Source organism: Melanerpes formicivorus, unplaced genomic scaffold (assembly GCF_026170545.1).
Source record: "Melanerpes formicivorus ecotype bairdi unplaced genomic scaffold, bMelFor1.0.p_v2 SCAF_18, whole genome shotgun sequence".
Taxonomy (NCBI): Eukaryota; Metazoa; Chordata; class Aves; order Piciformes; family Picidae; genus Melanerpes; species Melanerpes formicivorus.
Window position 1 is genome coordinate 2,449,060 of NW_027142370.1, and position 18,981 is coordinate 2,468,040.

Here is an 18,981-nt window from a genome sequence, read left to right on the forward strand (position 1 = left end):
GATTTGCCAGGGGCAGGGAACATATCAACTTGTATGATTTAGTGAGTCTCCTGATGTTAGAGCCTACCCAGATCCAGAAGCCAAGAAATTATGCAACTTGTCTTTCCTTATTTCAATTTCTAACATTCCTGATTGCACAGAAAAGTGGAAAAGTAAACTCAAGAGTTCAAAATCCTGAAAGCAAATAAAAAGGTCCTCAAAAAAAAAAATCATTAGAGACATCATGATTTTAAGCAAGCTGATTTTCTGGCACAGGATCATTACAAAGCCAACCATCAGCAATAGTTTATCTGCTCTCTGAATTAATCATGGCTATTTATGAAGGCACTGAAAGCTGTTTCGAATAACAGGGGAAAAAAGCCAACAGTAAGGGAGCTGCAAAGGACCCAACCACCAATGAATCATTTGAAGGTATCCCCAATGCACATAATTACCATCCCCATTAAGCAACAGTCACTGCAATTAAGTATTGTTTGGCTTAAATCAGTTACCTGGAATGTCTTCTGATCAGAACTGTTCCAATTAAATGGCACTTACTTATTACCTTAATCATGCCGTATCAGTTCAAAGCAGGACAGTACAGCTTCACCTTGAAAGCAATCAGCCTAACGCTTGGCAACCAAAAGCAATAGCCCTCGAGTTTCCAAACGACAGAAAACTGATCTGTAAGTCTAAAGCATCCTTCCACTGTCTCCTCTCATTTGCTTTATTCCTACAATTCTACCCACATCATTCTTAAAGCTGCTACCAGCTGCAGATCTGTTTGAAAACAAAGGAGAGATTAAACACATATTAAAAGCCACACATTGTGCTGCTCCTTAACAGGAAGATGCTGGGGATAACATTAAGTACAGAAACAGCAGGACAATGCTTGAAACTTTCATTAGAGGTTCATTTGTAAAAATGGAACATTGCTGCACTCTCTCTCCTGCCACACAACTGGCTACACACATCTCTGTTCTAAGCACGTTTCACCACGCTCCAAGTTGACTTTGAGTTAGATACTTTCATGGTGCATACCTTTTCTGTTTCACAGTATTGAGGCTTCTTTTTCCTCTCATTTGAAACCACAATTTTCCCTACAAAAGCAGCCACACCTCTGACACTAAGAATTGAATTAAGGCACACAGATAAAACTTATTTCAGAAGATGTAATTCTTACCACATTAGGACTCATCAATAAGGTTGGAAAAGACCTCAAAGACCATCAAGTCCAACCTCTCACCCAAGATTTTTACCCACATATTTATTGTTTTGTAAAGTACCTGGATTTTTTTACTGCTTGGCAGTGGAGTATTTAGGGTTTTCAAGCAGACATAAACATAAACAGAAATAAACATAAAATTAGGCATTTCAATGTGTACTTTCATTTTGCTCTTAAGTTAGCTTAAAAATAAACAAACAAACACACATACCAACAAAAAAATCCAACATACATCCCTAAGCAGAACCAAACCACAAGCCCCACACTGGTGAACAAGCCTTTTGCCTTCAGGTAATCCAAGTCCTAAACTTTTCAACCTGAACTTCAGGTACCATCTCTTAAGTCTGTCTTGACAGAGATGTCTTAAATCTCAGGATAAAATGTTCAGAGTCCCCCTCATTGCATGTTCAGTTGCTGCTTGCATCAGGTTAAAAGTACACATACACTATATAGGAAGTGCAATGATGAACAGAGATATCCAGCATAGCCTTCCATCTGGCTAGCAGATAAAAGCCACTCTGACATGTTTTCCCACCTGTAGTAACTAATCCACCAGCAGACTGAAGTGCTGCCTTTGTTATCTGAGCTAGTTAATTTTAAACTCTCTCAAATATTCCTACACAGCACTATATTTTTTAGAAGAGCTTACCTAAAGCCTTACTGAAAGGCACCTTGCTTCTCAGACCCATGTACCCTCAGAAAGTCAGACTCAGCACCTTTGACAAATGTTCCCCAAGTGCCCTGCACACAGCTCTAAATACAGTCATCACTGCCAAAGCAAAACTCTTGGTGGTCGCTGGCACTTTACAGAGAATTATTTCAGGCTGTGCTTTATCTCACTTAAGTTTGGCACAGGTATCAGGACAGTCCTGGTCCAGGCTTCAATTTCAGCACACAGAAAATCTGCAGGCAAAATACATTTCACCAAACCTCCTCTTTTTATTTTGTTCCCCCTAAGGGAACACAACAGCATTGAGGTTCAAGAGCTTGCCTGAAGTTCAGAGCCCTGCACTGTGGAGCAGCATAAAAGCCTGAGCACGCTAGGCTGATTTCAAAACCCTTCAGCAGAAGGCCTTCAGAGCCTCGCCTGTGATTAACAAACTTCATAAGAATAGATTATTAAAGAGAGAGAGACATCAGTTACAGTCATCAATTTCTGTGACTACTGGTAATTCTCTGCATAATCCAGCCTAGCAAGGTTTCCATACAGCTTCCCCTGCCACGGTTGCAAGCTGTCTCCACGCATTAAACACCAGAGACACGCACGTCTGGAGACATTGATTCTTCTTGGTTAAGATTTGGTTGCTCAAAAAGCCAAAAAATTCCCTCAGTGCTAAACAATTCAGCTGCTGAAAGTCAGCCCTATTAGAGATGTCTGAAGCTGGGCCTTCAAAAACCTAAACACTCCAAATCATTACTTCCTCGAAGGAGGGGTGGGGGGAAAACAATCACATCCTCAATAGACACCTACCGAAAATTACATTCATTTACCTATAGCTCTTCAGTGAGGAAATAATCCAGGCCTGCTGAGAATGAGAAGCTCCCACTGTTTTCACCTCAAATCTTTCCTAGAAAAGGCATTTAATTCTTTCTTACTTCGTACCTCTCCCTCTTTAGTGCTTTTACAGCAAATGTAGGCTGCATTGAGTTACTCTCTTGAGGCTGCAGCTGACCCAGGCTACCACCCCTACAGACCTCTAGTTGCTCATCATCACGTCCTGACGCTCACCCAGCATGACAGCACATCACTACTGTACCCAAGTCCTTTCAAAATGAAGGCAGGTTTCCTTGTGCTTGTTAAGATTCCTAAGAGCAGAAGCTTTTTTTTCAATGCTTATATTAATTTGGGTCATTTTGAAAGAATCAGGTTAGGGAGCAATTGCACATACTGTAAGGCTTACAAATTCGGAGGGAGGGTCTCCTGGCAGCAAAGGCCACATTAATGGGGCAGTAAAGGTGAACAACAGGTGTGGGAACCAGACTGAAACCACTCTGGATCATCACTGAAGCTAAAACACATGGATTTCCCTTTTCCTTGCTGCGTGCTTTTGGACCTGTGCTGTCCCTTCTCTGTGCCATGGGCAATGTTTGTGTAACTATGAGGTGAGCCACACGCAAGAGGTGAACAAACCTGAACATGGAACACTTGCACCAACATAAGTGCAGGAGGCACGTTGGGAGATGCAGGCACCAGGACCATCTCTTTCAGAAGCAGTCCTGGTTGAAGGAGTTTAAAGAGAATGAACTACGACATATCAGAGAAGCAACGCATCACATGCAGCTCATTTTCAGACACACAGCAATACCTTCAGCTCAGATACAAACTGACTACTGCAAAATTAAGTCAGGAGTTGGTATATCTAATTTGTTTGGGGTTTTTTAACATAAAACTAAGGAGCCAAGCATATCCTAAAGCTTTACTTTGTGGTGGGGGAACTGTGTTCCCTGTCTAGGTGAATTCTGAGTAGTTATTTAAGTCCTACCCACAAAAAGATAGAAGTATTTCAAAAGCTATCCAGGGCACATCAAACATGCTGGCCCACAGGCATTAATACTCTGCATCATGCATAAAGTATTGTTTGAGCCCACAGGATGCTTTTGTCACTGTCTCTTTAGTGTAAGCACTACGAGTGTAGCCGTCTACAACGAGGGGGAATGAAGCAAAACTAGAAAGGGGTAGATTCAGATTGGATGTTAGGAAGAAGTCCTGCCCCATGAAGGTGGTGAGAGCCTGGCACAGGTTGCCCAGGGAGGTGGTGGAAGCCTTATGCTTGGAGGTTTTTAAGACCAGGCTGGATGTGGCTCTGAGAAACCTGATCTAGTGTGAGGTGTCCCTGCCAATGGCAGGGGGGGGTGGAACTGGATGATCCTTGAAGACCCTTCCAGCCCTGACAATTCTATGATTCTAAAACTATGAAGATACTATGCAAGAGTATATTAAAGGCATTAAAAGGAGGCTAGGAAAGACATTACAAAATACAATGAATTTGCATTGATGTTTCTCCTGGGTTTCAGCAAGGACTGGTGCCAGGCTTCACACTAGTCAACAACTCATCAGATAAAATGACAATAAAATTAGTAGCCAGAAGTAAAACTGGCAAGAAATCTGTACCTAGGTACAGAATGTTAGAGTATATGCTGGATAATCTTGACTCAGTTAAGACAGCAAGTATTGAAGTGCACCAGTTACTCAGGGTGAGCTCTCATTGCAATACTGCAGCAAAGAGAATCAATTTGAACCTTGAACATAATGAAGAGACACAGGTAAGTGAATTCTTCACTGCAGTACTGAGAGCATTGGAGAGATTAACACTCAAATACCATCACACACTCCTGGCATCTGATTTTCCTAATGGTAAAATCAAAAGATTGGAAGGGAAACAGAAAACTTATGCAAATGTGCTTAAAATCTGCAAAAAATTGTCCTCCAGTAAGAGTCTCACAGTGATCATTCTGATTAGCCTTGCAAAAGGAAGACACAGCAGCGTCCAGAGTGAAAGTGTTTCCAGAAAGAAACACAGAGAGATCCTGAAGGGCTTCTGAAGCTACCAGGTCAAAGCATAAAGCAAACCTCTGCCTAGAAAATTAATCCTGAACAACTCCAGTGAAGAACAGGGCTCTACACAAACCAAGCAATGAGAATCCTAGAATGCTTTGGGTTGGAAGGGACCTTAAAGATCATCTAGTTCCAAACCCCCTGCCATGGGCAGGGACACCTCACACTAGATCAGGTTGCTCAAGGCCCACCCCCAACATTGCCTTGATCACTTCTAGGGATGTGGCATCCACAGATTCCCTGAGCAACACATTCCAGTGCCCCACTACCCTCAAGGGGAAGAGCTTCTTACTGTCTAATCTAACTCTAGCTGCTTCTAGTTTGATGCCATGACCCCTCATCCTATCACTACAGGCCTTTGCAGAAGGATGCAGAATGCAGTATAATCAAAAACTTTGCTGAACCCTTGGTGCCATCCCCTCAGATCAACACCTACAAATCTGGAAAACATTTTGGTCAAATCACTTTAGACACTAAGCACAGTTCCCAATTCAAGGCTGAACCACCTGGCCATAATGGCTGAACCACCTGGCCGAAGTCCAGGTGTGTCTCTGGCTTTACAAAATGGTACTTTCAACACCATATCTCCTCCTATCCTCCACATATGTAAATGCAGAACATGCAAATTACCAACACCATTAGTTCTTGAGATGATTCTTGAAAAGACATCTTTAATTTGCTGCATATTTTACTGCTGAGGACAAGACAAGTAAAGAATTTATCACCTTAGCTACCTTGGTTATATCATTTCATTCAGACACTGTTATCTCCTTGTCTCCCACACAAGAGTCATGCTGTTATCAAAGTCTTTCTCACTAAACAATTATTTCCTTTTATGATTTCTTCTGGCTGGTCAAAGATAAGGGCTTACAGTGAGCTTGATTAGAGTTGCAAACAAATAAGAGTAATACTAGAGCAGACATAACTAAGCTGAGGTAATCAGCACTATTAATAACCTTTTGATTTCTAATCAAATACAGCTCTGACTTTTGCTGCCACTTTGCTTCACATCTTCCAAACTACAAAAGAATTAATGGCTTTTTATAAAATATTTTCCAGCATGCCAGCCCTTTTCTTCTTGTTTGCTTTTTGTCTTACACTTAATTCTTCACTTCAGAAATAAATAACTAAAACCTTCTATATAAAAACCAAAACCAAGCCCCAAAACAGATCCAGTTTATACTGCCTTCCCTGGTGGCAAGATTTAATCACACATCATAGGATGAAACTTTGCCTTTCTTTTTTAATCTGGTAGCATAGTAAAGACAGTAAAATCACATTGGCTGATGCCTGCATAAACAAACCAACCCACCAACCTCACACAAAACAAAACCCTGGCTTGAGACATGCAGCTGAGGCAAAGAGCAGTGCACACAGCTAATATCTGGCAAAATTGCATCCAAAAATAGGAATCTAACATGGAAAGGCCTTAGCAGCTTGCACTGCAGGTAGCACTGCCACATCCATTCCTCGTCCTGGACAACTACTAATCCAAAGGCAGAAAGACATTTGGCTTAAGCAGTGGGCAATGATCCTTACAGAAAAAGCCTAAGACCACTGCCCAGCTTCCTGTGCTGTTAGAAGAGGAGAAGCACATCATCTCCTCACTCCCTGCAAATCCCAGATGATCTTCCCCCCATGCAAAGCTCTTCATCAAGACTCTCTAAGAGGGAATGCATCCAAAGCACCAAGAATGGGCTATGGTTGACAGGATAGTTCAGTCTACTCACAGGAGAAGAAAAACCCTCACTGGATTCATAGACAAATGCTTGTGATGCCCACCAGTTGGGTGGGGTTTCTCTTCAGTGACTCCATCTCTCCATGGCTTTTCCAAACACTCAAATTTGTTTCCCAAATGGGGACAAAAACCAAAAAAGGCAAAATATTTGGACAAAGAATCATTTCTGCATTGCTAGCTTGCTGTTGTGGTAGTGCTAGGAAAGCTGAATGCTGCTCAGTGAGCTTCTAGTTCATTTAGAGATGAAGGTTTAGTGCCAATTCCAGAGACACTTCTGTACATCTGGGGTTTCCGTGTGCAGTACTCTGCGCAGCCCTGCATGTGCACAACGTGCACAAGGAAGAGCATCCTTGTTTCAGGATGCTCCAAAGAACAGCCTTCCATTTCAGATGGCATCTACTTGTAGCAAAACCTAAACAAGCTTGCTGCTGTTTTGGTTTTTCATCCTTCACTATTTGTGTCACAATCAAGACTAAAAAACAAACAACAGCAATCACAAAGCCAGCAGAGTTTCTTCACACAAAAAGTTCTCTTCCCTGTAACAAATGTGCTGTGCCTACCAGCAGGCTTAAAAATAGACAGACATCAGTGTTGAAGGTACAAATCACTATGCTAAACACAAAGGGGGAAAAGAACGTCTGAAACGTGGCAAATATTTTCCAGAGTTTTCACCTAGAGAATTCCTCTCAAAGGCAAAAGGCAAAGATGAAGAAAACAAAATGTCATCAGCTGTGTGTGAAGCGTTGGCCCACGCAGACCTGAGCAGGCTGGGAGCTGCCTTACAACACGGACAAACAGCAACACACAACATGCACTAAGATAAATCACTCACTTTGATTTCCTCATTTCTATTAGCTGTCAAATGTAAGTATTTCTTCTGTTCATTCTTAGCATGCTTTTAGGAGGTAACGAGGCAACGGGCAGGCTCTTTGTGTCCAAAGCATGTCCAAAGTGGTCCTTACAACTCCATGTGTGTGTCGAGAATGTGTCCTATTTCATGCTCATTAAAAAAAAACCTCAAACTGTTTATTTTCTAAAGGCAGCTTCTAACCCTATATTGAGGGGAAAAAAAATCATGAGCCTCCCCAGTTAACTTCCCCAAAAAAGCCACACATCTGCTTCCACAGCTGGAAACGATTCAACCATTGGTAACCAGAGAGAAGCTCCAGCGTGTTAAATGACTCTAGCCAAAAACTGGCACTCCAGCAAAGGCAGCTACTCTGACAGCACAGTCTGAGCAGCTGTTAGGACAACCTTTATTCATACTGTAAGGGCATGAGATATCCTGCTGCTATTACCACTAACCCAGCAAACCTGGCTGGAAAGGCACCGCCGGCGGGCAACGGACTGCGCAAAAGCACCAACCCGGCCAACGGTTACTATGATGCGAGAACAGTGACGTACAACAATCCACTCCCTACCCACTTTTCTAGCACAGATTCTGCAAGGCTCAGCTTCCAGACTGGGGGGGGAGGGGAGGGATGGTAAAAAAAAATCCTTTGTAAATTATTTGTAATGCAACTGTTATGATGAATGTCAGAAAAATCAATTACCAATGCTGCCCTAACTCTTTAGGAGGAAAAGGACTTGGATAATTGGACAAAGATGATGCTGTTTCTTTTACAGCAGTATTTTTGTACTGAAAGTCACATCAAAGAGCCACAAACCTCTCCCTCCTTTTCCTCTCCCCCCTTCCTTTGGCTTTGACATCACACAAAGAGAAAAGTATTCCTTTCACTACTTGGAGCATCCAAGCTTCTGCATACTGTTACCACTTTCTATCCTTGAGTGTGAATTATTTTACTCCTCCAGCAATTAGCAATCTTTGGGGATGAAAATAATAAAATAAAAGAAAACTGGAGGTGCAACCTTCCATTAGTGTTGCTCATTGACTTGGTCAGTAGCTCACTTAGTCATTGTTTCACAGGGCTTCAGTATTTCAGGCTGTGCCTGTCCTGCTTACAGTTATCATTATTTTTACCATTATACATCTTCAGAGATTTTTTTCTTCTTCCTTTTCTTTTTAAGTTTTGCTTACAAGCCAGAAGGAGCTTCCTGTCCTTCAGTATCTCCCATGCATAGCTTTCTGTCAGCACACATAACTTTGCATTTCCATGCACTACCTATTCATTTCATCACAAGGCTTCTTTTGCTTGGGAGAAGAGGAGAAATTGTCTTTAATTTGCAAACCCATTTAACAAGGAGACTCCACTGCCAATGAACAATACTATAAAACATCACTGGGTTTCCTTCATCTGCTCATTGCTGCCTTGCTCCCGCTGCCATAATTACCATCAATACTTTTAATGTACTGGAAGCATGGCAAGGACTTGACAAACAAGAAGAAAGCAAAGTTCTCTGTCCTTGAGATATAGCTGTCTACAGCCCCAGTCCAACACACCAGACACTCATTTTAAACCTGTAAGCAGTTCCCTTGACTTGAAGAGCTTACAGATGAGCTATTAAGTGGTCTGCTGGATCAAGGCCTAAGCAAACTATAAGCATATAGAGGTAGCAGACAAATCTAGTAAGAAGCTTCATGAATAGAAGTCAAAGTTCAGCAGATACATGAAGTCACAATGTCCTGTTGGACTCGAGCAAAATAAATTGAAAACAAATGGCTGAAAAGAGGTAGCTTGTTGGAATGAGCTTGTGCAGTCCAAATACTGCTCTGACATGGGAATTGCTCAGTTCAGGGACCCCATGATGACTGGGCATGGTTGATGAATCCACATACTGGTAAAGCCAACTGCCAGCAGCCCTTCAGGAATCATTACTACAACAGTCTTCCCCCTTAATTACCTCACTTGTAATATTTGTTAAGAGTGGAGCAAAGGACAAAAGACATCATTAATCTTTTTTCAATGATTGTAACAACAAAAAGCTATTGTTCATCTGATCTACAGGCTGATCAAAGTATGGCAGCAGATGCCAACCTAAAGAAACAAAACCCAGATGAATACAGTGAAAATCCTGACCAGGGTTGGGTCAGTTTCTTCCATAGCTTTCTAATCACAACACAACTTTATCCATCTTTAATAATTAAGCAACAATGGCTTTCAAGAGAGTAGGTAGAGGAAAGCTTACATGACCTTCCTCAAGAGCCTCATGACTTCACTAAGAAAAACTATGGGGATAGCAAAAAAAGGGCTGGTTGGGAGAAATAACCTAGCCAGCATCAAATCTGGCACCAGCTGCAAACAGAAAGACATGGCTGCAACAGGGAAAAGCTAAATTATGCAGAGACTTTAAAAGAGCAAGAAGTCTAAATTCTGAAGTGTTAAATGAGATAAGGTATGGACTTGGATTTGTATTAAGAGAGAAGGTGGGGGCAATCCAGAAAGTATGTTCAACCAGGGCTTAGACTGCATACAGAATGGATGGAGGCAAGAGGGTTACCAAGACGTGAGAAAGAGGCTGGTGAATGCAGGCTGGCAGAGGGTGATACAGATGTTGGCTTTCTGGTCAGTGTTAGAAGATCAGAAATAAACACAGATGCAAACCAGTCTATAGAAAATCATCAGAACTTAGCCTCCTCTAAGGAAAGGGGCTGTAAATGATGCTTGGATTGTGTCCTTCAGTGATGTGAAGCAAGTGTCTGCAAGGGGAAGAGAATGAGTGGGATTCTGGGCTGTTTCTCACATTCATTTTGGCTGTGGACTGGTATTTTTCCAAGCATGAATAACTCTGTATAATACAGAAACACATCACAGCAGCTGACAGTGAAAACTTGTTTCATGACATTCAAACTGGTAAACTCATTAAAGTACAATATATTACCTTCCCCTCCAGTAGAGACTTACAATACTCACTCATCCAAGCAACCATAATAACATCTCTTCCTCTTCTTTACCCTTCTAATAACCAGGACCTAGATTGTAAGTTCAAAAGAGGCAGAAAAAGTCACGTCACCTTCAGCAGGCTTTGGATGCAGCCTCTCCTCTACAATTTCCATCTTGATCTGCTAATTCCAGAATGCTGTGAAGCTCTCTAATCAGCATCATCATCAGAGTGATTTGTGGCTCAGTGCTCCCCTTCTGGAACATTGGGTACAGGTGAATATACATGAGTAAAGCTTCACACAAGGACTAAAGCAGCAATCTGCTGCTTACAAAATGCATATATTACGTGCCACATTTTTTTTTGGGGGTGGGGGGTGGGGTTAAATACCCCACAAACAATGAGTAAATTGTCAATGGAATTCGATAAAGGTTGTTTTAAAAAAGAACCCAAAACCAACACCGCAGTGAACTACTGGTGACAACAACCAGCTCCTATTGCCATTTTGTACGGGAAGGTTTGTAAACTACTTCCATTTGAGAAGTAATTGATTCCATTTTTATCATTTGCTCAAGTTTATGTGGTTGCTCACATCCAAAGAGATGATAACATCTATTTGCAGCAAATTATACATTATAATTCCTCATTCAAAAGCGGTAATGGAAAACAAAATGCTAATTTATGCTGTAAACGGAAGTACAGAATCATAATCACTCATTGTTAACATTAGGAACTAAATTGCTCTTGCAAATAATAAAATGGGTTAAAAATGTGGAGGGCTTTCGTGAGCCAAAGTGCCAGGGCCTCTCTCTCGCTCCTGTGTTATATTACAAGCGATGAAACGAACCTTTGTGCTTCGTGCCAACACAAACTACCCCTTTTTGAGGGAAAGGATAATGGTCCCATGATTGCAACATAAGGATGCCTGTCAGGTGACCGTTCTTACCATGAGCCTCCAACCAGCTTCCCAAACATGGGCTTCCAAGTGCTCCCTGCTAGGTGAACTCAACTGTCTGCAAAGGCTGCCTACAGCAGCAAGTAACAGAGAGCTGTCAGATGGGAAGAGCCAGGCGCTGAGGGCCTGACATCTACACTGTAGGCTTTGCAACATGCACCGCAGGGTGTGGTTGCTTTGCTTTTTTAACTTCATCCTACATCTGGTCTCATCTCACTAGATGAATGCCCGTTTGTAGCTCAAATGCAGTAGGAGTACTTCTGGAATACATCTCCCAGTACAGCTCTATCCAAAAGGAATTCCATTCATGTGCAACAAGACCAGTTTGCAACAGCAACCAAAGCACAGCAGAGCTGGGATGCATGCAGCACACTCCTGCCCCCATGAAAAGTGCTACTGTAGACACATCTCTCATTGTTTTAGGTCCCAGTGCATTCACATGGAACTGGGAGTGCCCAATTTCTTCTTCCACAGTTAGAACCACGGTGTCACAAATGCCACAGCCAAAGCAAGAGTCGCTGCTATTAATCTCTCTCTAGCTTAATTTTACCTCTAGGGTAAACACATAGCTACTTGGCAGAAAGGGAATCTCAGCTGCCTCTGCAGAGAACAGAGGCTAAACCAAAAAAATACCGTAGAGTTATTGAGCTTGTTAGCAATTTCACAGCCCTACAGGTTTTAAATGCACGAGGAGATTTGCTCACGCAGCAAACAGACACATCAGAGGACATATAAAAACCACCAACACATTAGGACTGTGCACCTGCTCTTCCACATTTCATTAAGCCTCTACACCTAAATGTACGTCAGGTTCTCTCCTATGTGCATCCGTTGTGCTGGTATCCCTCAGTGATACCTTCTGGTCACGGCGAGACAAACTGGATCACAAGCATCCACACTGCCTCAGGAAAAAAAAATAAACATTAAAAAAACTCATTAACTTTTGGTAAATCAGCTCAGATTATTATAATCTGAGTGATAAATGCCAAATAGTATGTTTAAAAGGGAAAAACAAAGTTGTTGTTTGTAAATAAGCTGCCGTTTGTAACCCTGCCCTAGCTGAGATGCTAAACCTCAAATCCCTGTGAAACAGCTGACTTGCCAGGGCTTTTTTTTTTCAGTTATTAGTATTAAGAAAAAAAAAATACAATTATGTTATCAAAAAATCAAAATTGCCTTTTAGGTAACCAAAAGAAAGTTCCACCGCTTCCTACAGTAAATCATTTTACTGCTGCCCTTTTATATTTAATACCCTTCTGCAGTACACATTTATCTCTACACTAGCAAAGTGTACTCATTGATTTCCTATGGTCTCTCTGGAAGAAGGTTCTGCTTGCCTGATGATGAGTACAAAGGGTGGATGACCCCGTTCTCATTCCAATGCAAACCCTGCACTTTTACATTTCTGCTTAGGCCATATGAACATTTGACCAGCTAAGAACTCCCTGCCCTCTTCCCACAGAACACGGCGCTAGAGCCACCGACGTTTTCTCCTGAGCACCACTGTACTTTGGAAAACCCCAACCTATGTATAAAACACTAAAATGCCTCAGTTCATCACAGCCACAGCTGTAACTTCTGATTTGCACACAAGCTTTTCCTCCATACCGAGACACAGAAGTAACCCCTTGCCCATTTTCTGCCTGTGTTTTAACCTCACGCCACTGTGCTCTACTGTACCGCCACTTGGCTGGTTTGCTCTGGGGCAGGAGGAAATGGTTTGTACTCAGTTAAAACTCTGGGGGATTTGGCCAGAAGGGACTGTAGAGACTGTTCACTGTGTTGAACAACCAAACACAGCATTCACTTCTGGAAGAACAAGAATCACCTTTAACAACTTTTTCTTTTAAATCTATTTTATTATTCATTTTATTGAGTGACATCTTCATCCTTATCCCACTCTCTATCTTTTGCCAGGATGCCAAGATCAGTCTCTCCTGTTTCATTTTTACTGTGTGCCATTTTCCCAGCTTTCTGCACCAGCATGCCATACCCCCTGGGTACAGAAAAGTCAGGAAAATTTCAAATCCCAAACTACTAAGTCTTTCCTGTTAATACTAAGCCAGGATTGCTGCTGCTTCTTGACTAATTTACTTTTGACAGCATCCTGTTAATTTGCAGAGACACTACAGGCTTTGCTAAAACACAACTGAAGTTGAATGATGGTTTTATTCCACTAGTTTTCACAGTCCAATAATGTACAACTCCTGACTGAGACTTTTTCTACTAAATAAAAAGGTCTTTAAAAAAAAACCAAATCATGAAGTGCACTGCCCAATCTTATGGAGACTGATACAGTATCCCTCATTCAACATCCTCACACACACAGACCTAGTGCATGCTGTACATGCTCAGTGCAGTAACCTGAACTCATCTAGCTCATTTCCAAACCTCCACAGACTCTTGAGTTCTACTGCTCAAATTAAAATACAAACCAAAGAGACCCAGGAACCATGGAAACAAAAATAAGTCCAAAAGTCTCACTGGCTGGGGACCAAAACCAGAAATGGCCATTGGACTCTCCCTAGTCAAATGAACAAAATGCATTAAAGCAGTAGGCTACATTCAGCCCAGTTCTCCAGAAGTACTGGCAGGCACCTCTGACACTGTTGGGGTAGTTGTGCCTCTGCATATGTGAAGACAAAGAGCCAAGGTACAACATTTTACTGACTGACTGACATCCACAGAACGCATTCTGTGGAAGTTATGTCCTACAATATACTGTCATGTTTGAAAACACAGGGCAAAGAGGTGGTGCCAGGAAGACAAGCCCTGAGCCAAGCATTGCAGGGAAAAACCTCTGAACTGACAGCAGTCATCAGGCGTCACGCTCTCATTTCACTTCTCTACTGCAGGGATGTTCTCTAAAACATCTACCCAGATATATGCCTTGGTCGTAGGATTTCATTCACGAGCTACATTTCAAATGATTTCCAAGCACTTCTCAGCCATATATATTAGTAACACAAGGACGTATCCAGTCCTGGGCTGGAGAGTGAAAAATAATTAATACAAATAATGCTGCCAGTTCAGCATGGACAGGTTATGCCCAAGAATATTACTGCTCTTGCAAGGCTGAATACCCCCTGTGCAGTACTTAGAAATAGCTGTTCCTTCCTCATGACTACTAATTAAGAAACAGATGTAAAGAGAATTTCAGTAAGCCAGAAGATACACTCGGGAAGTTTCCCAGGAACACAGATTCACAAAATAAAGAGCTAAAAGTAGCATTTTTTATTGATGGTCTGAAAATGCAGATCAGAGAATGAATCAACAGGAAAGCTGGTGGGTCTTCCCCAGCCTTCGCTTTACACACGCTGGCAAGCCAACGCAGGTGAGTTTATGCCACCACAATTCACAGCTCCCTGGATTTAAGTCTATGTTTGTCTAGCCTAGAATTTAGCATAATGGTTAAGTCCCTGTACTAAAATGACTGTTAAAAAAAAGAGAAGACAGCAAACTTCAGGAGAACAGTCAATCTTTTTGGAGCTCTCCTTGGCAATGCAAAGCCTTATTTGTAACCATTACAGAGCCTTATTTTCTGGAAGGCTGTCTGAGAAATGGACTCAAAATAGACTTTGGGAAGTTTCTAGACATTATTTTTTCCCCCACACAAGATTTTCTGCGGCGCACTTTGGAATTTAATATGCTGTGGAAAAAAGTTCCTCCCAAGAATATTGCCAACGAATCACGCATATCATCTTGTGCTTAAAAATGAGCTGCAGTAATGCATCGGAAGTATCAAAGCCGAAAGGCATCTCTCAACCTCCCTGAATTTACAAGCAGATGCCCTGGCTCCGCTTTCAAAACTACCCAGATAGTATATTGCATTGCTGGAAGAAATCACTGCTCCCTCTAACCTGACTGATCCCATTATTAAGTCTTATTTTGATTACTTATATTCTCATTAAAGTCCTGAGATGCCAGGAGAAGATTCTTTGCAGCAAGCCATGGCTGAACCGCTACTGATATATTATATAAGGGATCCTTTTACCTCGTACTCCATGTTGAGAGTGCATCATATTGATCTAGAAATAAAAACATGTTGGGTTGTGTGTGTGGTTTTTTTTCCCCCAGTAGTCAGCCCATCTTCTCATCTCAGCACTTTGTTTTAAAGTTCTTCTGTTTGCTGTTTTGCTTTAAACAAGAGTATACAAAACAAAATTCTCTTTCAGCCAGGCTGCTATATTTAGCAAGAAGAAATGTTTTGCAAGCTCTTTCTTTTGTTTGGTTTGGTTTTTTTCCCTCCCCTTCCCCTGGATGCAATTCAGGTAAAAAACAAACGCACGCAAATATGGCTGACTGTCAAATTGAAGCCAACTCTGCCTCTGTAAGTGTTAAAACTTGTAAGGGGGGGGAAAAAAAAATCTATTTGCAGCAAAATCCCATATTCATTTTGATTTCATATTCAGACTAACATCTACTGCTAATCCTCAGCTGGTGAATTTGACTGATGTAAATGCTAACGTAATACGCAAAAGACTAAAATAGAAAGGAGCCTTGAAGCACCAGGAAGAATATGTGTCTTAAAAATTCTTCTCATCTTCACCCTGGAAAGTCTTGCGAGCTCGTCTGCTCCCGCTGTAATGCTATATAATGACTACACCACCTCCTTCGAAACTCCTTTCCTCATCATGCATATTTAATTCAACTTTGTGTATGTATTCTACAGTTTATATACTCTGTCTATAAATAGACCTTCTCCATCCTGAATTATCTCCCCCGTTTTCCCTTAGATACAGTTCAACAGTGGTATTTAGAACAGATCAACTCTGGATTTGTCAGTAATTCTTCCTCCTTCCATTGTGATACAGGCTTGTTCTCCTGAGCTTCAAATGTAAGGGAACTATCATCTCACAATGCCATCCTCCCACCGAACTGTTTCGCTACAGAATGAAACTAACTTTATCTAAGGAACTGGTTTAAACCCGGTTTTATTGTCTGTGTTCCTGACCATTTTCCTCCCCTGGTGGTTTCAAAGGAGTCTTGGTATGATTGCCTGCCTTTTATAGCAGGCATAAGCCCTTCTTCAATCTCAGTTACTTCCAAGGACTCGTATTTAGCTGGATAATAAGGTCCGTTCTGTGCTCACATAAGCACCCCGGCGCCGGTGTGTACACTCGGTATGCACAGAGGCAGCGGCAGGGTCTCAGCAGTACCCGGCCGCCCCAAGCAACCGCTGCCAGCAAGCATCGAGCAAACTTACGCCGCAGGCACCGCCGGCAGTCGGGCACGCCGTGCTGCCAGGACCGGGGCCGTGAATTCGGGCAGCCCACCCTCCACACACAGCTGCCCCGAGCGGCTCCTTGCCCCAGGGACCAGCCAACGGCCGCCACCTCCCGCACCTGCCGCCCTCTCGCCCCTCCTAGGCCGGGGCCACCGGCGACACCTGACGGCTTCATCGAGCCAGTGGGGCCCGGGCGTGCTCGGGAGATGGTGATTCAGCGGTGGCTCTGGGTTTGGTACGTGCCTCTGTGTGCCTGTTCCCCACACGAACCCCCCTCTCTTCGGCACGACTTGTTCCCTGCTCGCAAGGCTCTTGCACTGCCGGGGCGGCCAACTCGGCAGGCAGCTTGACCCAGCCACCAGCTGCCTTGCCAGCTGGGCCCGGCAAGTGTCCGCTCGCACCCGGGACATCAGAGATGGCTATTTATTCGGCCGTTTCAATGGACGATCCGCTTGTCGGGGCTCCAGGGCCCCAGCGTCACAGCTCGGCCCCCAAACCCCGCCGGCTGGCCGGCGGCTGCTGGCGAAGGGGCTCCGCTCCTCGCCGCTCGCTGCTGGCAGCTCCCGGAGGCAGCGGGATGCGCGTGGCTGCTCGGCCCCTCGCCGTGCGGGGTAACCTCAGCCGGCAGCTGTTGGTTTGGGGATGCCAGTCCCCGGCAGAGAGGGACTGTGAACCGCGAGTCCTTCCGCGAGCTGAGGCGGCTCTGCCCCCCGCGGGGAGGCGACACCCCCCAGCGCCCCCCTCGCCGCCTCCGGAGGGGCCGCGGGCAGCTCTCCTGCCCCCGCGCGGGCACCGCTGCCTCCACAGCTCGGGGCTGCCCTTCACCTGCTCCGCAGCCCTCTGCCACCCGCTGCCCAACTTTTCCTGCCGCGCCAGAGCCCCCTTCCACACGCACGCACACGGGTGTAGTTTATAAATGACAGTTGCCTGTAGACTTTCACCAGACAAGCAGCGGGGGCAGCAGACTACAACAGTTATTTAATTAAAGACGTTTTGGAGGCTCCCAGAATAGCTCTCTCCCTCTGAGGCGCGATTTCTGGTTTCCCCCACTCTCCCACACCGCCTTGCCCACCACCCCACGCGGGCCGAGCCACGGCGCAGGCGAGAGAGCCGACCCGGCCGGAGGAGCCGCTACCGGGCGGTGCGCCCTGCATTGCACAGTCATCAAAGTTAAGTACGCGGGGGGAGGGCTGAATCGGAACGAGAGATGGGTAAAGCCGAACTATTTCCACCTAGGCGGGATCAGAAATTAGGAGGCTCAAGGCATATGCAGCCATTTCTGCAGGAGAGGGAGACGGGCTGGGAGAGGAATATCCCTTTCACACCAAGCCCGTGCCCCCCGCCCGGCAAACTCGTCTGGCTGCCCTCAGCAGGGACCCTCAACGCGCGGAGGACAGCGGCAAGCGTAGCCCCCGGGAAGCCTCAGGGATGCTTCGCTCGAGTTGCCTTCCTGTGCTCGAGTTGCTCCCGGGTAACGCTCAGCCTGCCGCGCACTACGGCCCCTGTTCCCCAGCCCTCACGGGAGGGGCGAAGGCGGAGGGAAGGGGGCTGAAAGGCACACGGAAAAAGGCTCTTGCCTCTCATTTCTTTCCCCGGCTGATTTCCTTCCCCACACGCTGAACAGAAACACTTCCAGACCCTTCCTGCACACACTGGCACAAACCTTCGCCTCTTCCGAAGAACCCGGCGGGGGCAGCGGCGGCGAGCGCGCCTCGCAGCACCGGCCACCTCTTACCTGGTTGTAGGAGGTCTCCCAGGAGGAGGTGTAGTTGTAGAAGAAGGAGGAGAAGCAAGCGTCTTCTGACAGCCCGCAGCCAGCCATCCTCTGGGCGCAAAAGCTCTTCGGAAAAGGCACGCAGCAGCCTTCGCAAACTCTTGCCGCTTGCGCGATCGCCGCTTGCCGGAGCCGGTGCCGGTGCTGTCAGCGAGGAGTGTCGCCGACAGCTTCACCCCGGCGGCGGCTTGCGCGGTGCGTGCGAGAGGAGCGTGCGGTAGCGAGCGCGGCGGGATGGAGGCGCGGGGAACGCGTGTGTGCGGTGCCGGTGTGCGGGGTGTGTGCGTGTTTGTGGCGGCACCGAGGAGCCGGAGCCGGCGTCACGTGCGCGTGCTGACTCCGCCGCCGCCGCCGGGGACGGGCTGTGCTACAGACCCCGGCACTGAATCACCAGCACCGGGCGCCCTCTCCATCCCCACCCACCCCCGTCCCCCCGCTCGGCAGCGCGGCCTGCGCCAGCAAACAAGGGGGCGCTTGCAGGACCTGCGACTGCACCGCGGCGGGGAAGGAAGCAGCGGGCAAGTGCCGACGCGCGTCCTCCCCCGCCGCGCCGGGGCAGCGCCGCTGAGGGCGGGCCCGCCTCCGCCCTCCCGGCCGCGGCCCGGCCTCCCCCGCCCCTCCCCGCGCCCGGGCGTGCGGCGCAGCGCTGAAAAGTTGGAGCTCGGTTTCCAGCGCGCGAGTCGGGGCCCGCGGGGGCTGGGAGGGCAGAGGGGCCGCACGAGGGAGAGGGGGCGGCAAACTTCATCT

The 18,981-nt window shown here is 45.4% G+C and overlaps 1 protein-coding gene across 1 annotated transcript in view; it reads right to left on the reverse strand.

Moving 5' to 3' along the window:
• Positions 1-18,358, reverse strand: part of PPARGC1A (PPARG coactivator 1 alpha) — a 345,732-nt gene extending 327,374 nt beyond the window's left edge. The window contains exon 1 of the mRNA XM_068149302.1: positions 18,196-18,358. Within this exon, the coding sequence (XP_068005403.1) occupies positions 18,196-18,282 (87 nt within the window). The 5' untranslated portion in view covers positions 18,283-18,358. The remainder of the gene's footprint in view (positions 1-18,195) is intronic.
• Between the last annotated feature and the right edge of the window lie 623 nt (positions 18,359-18,981).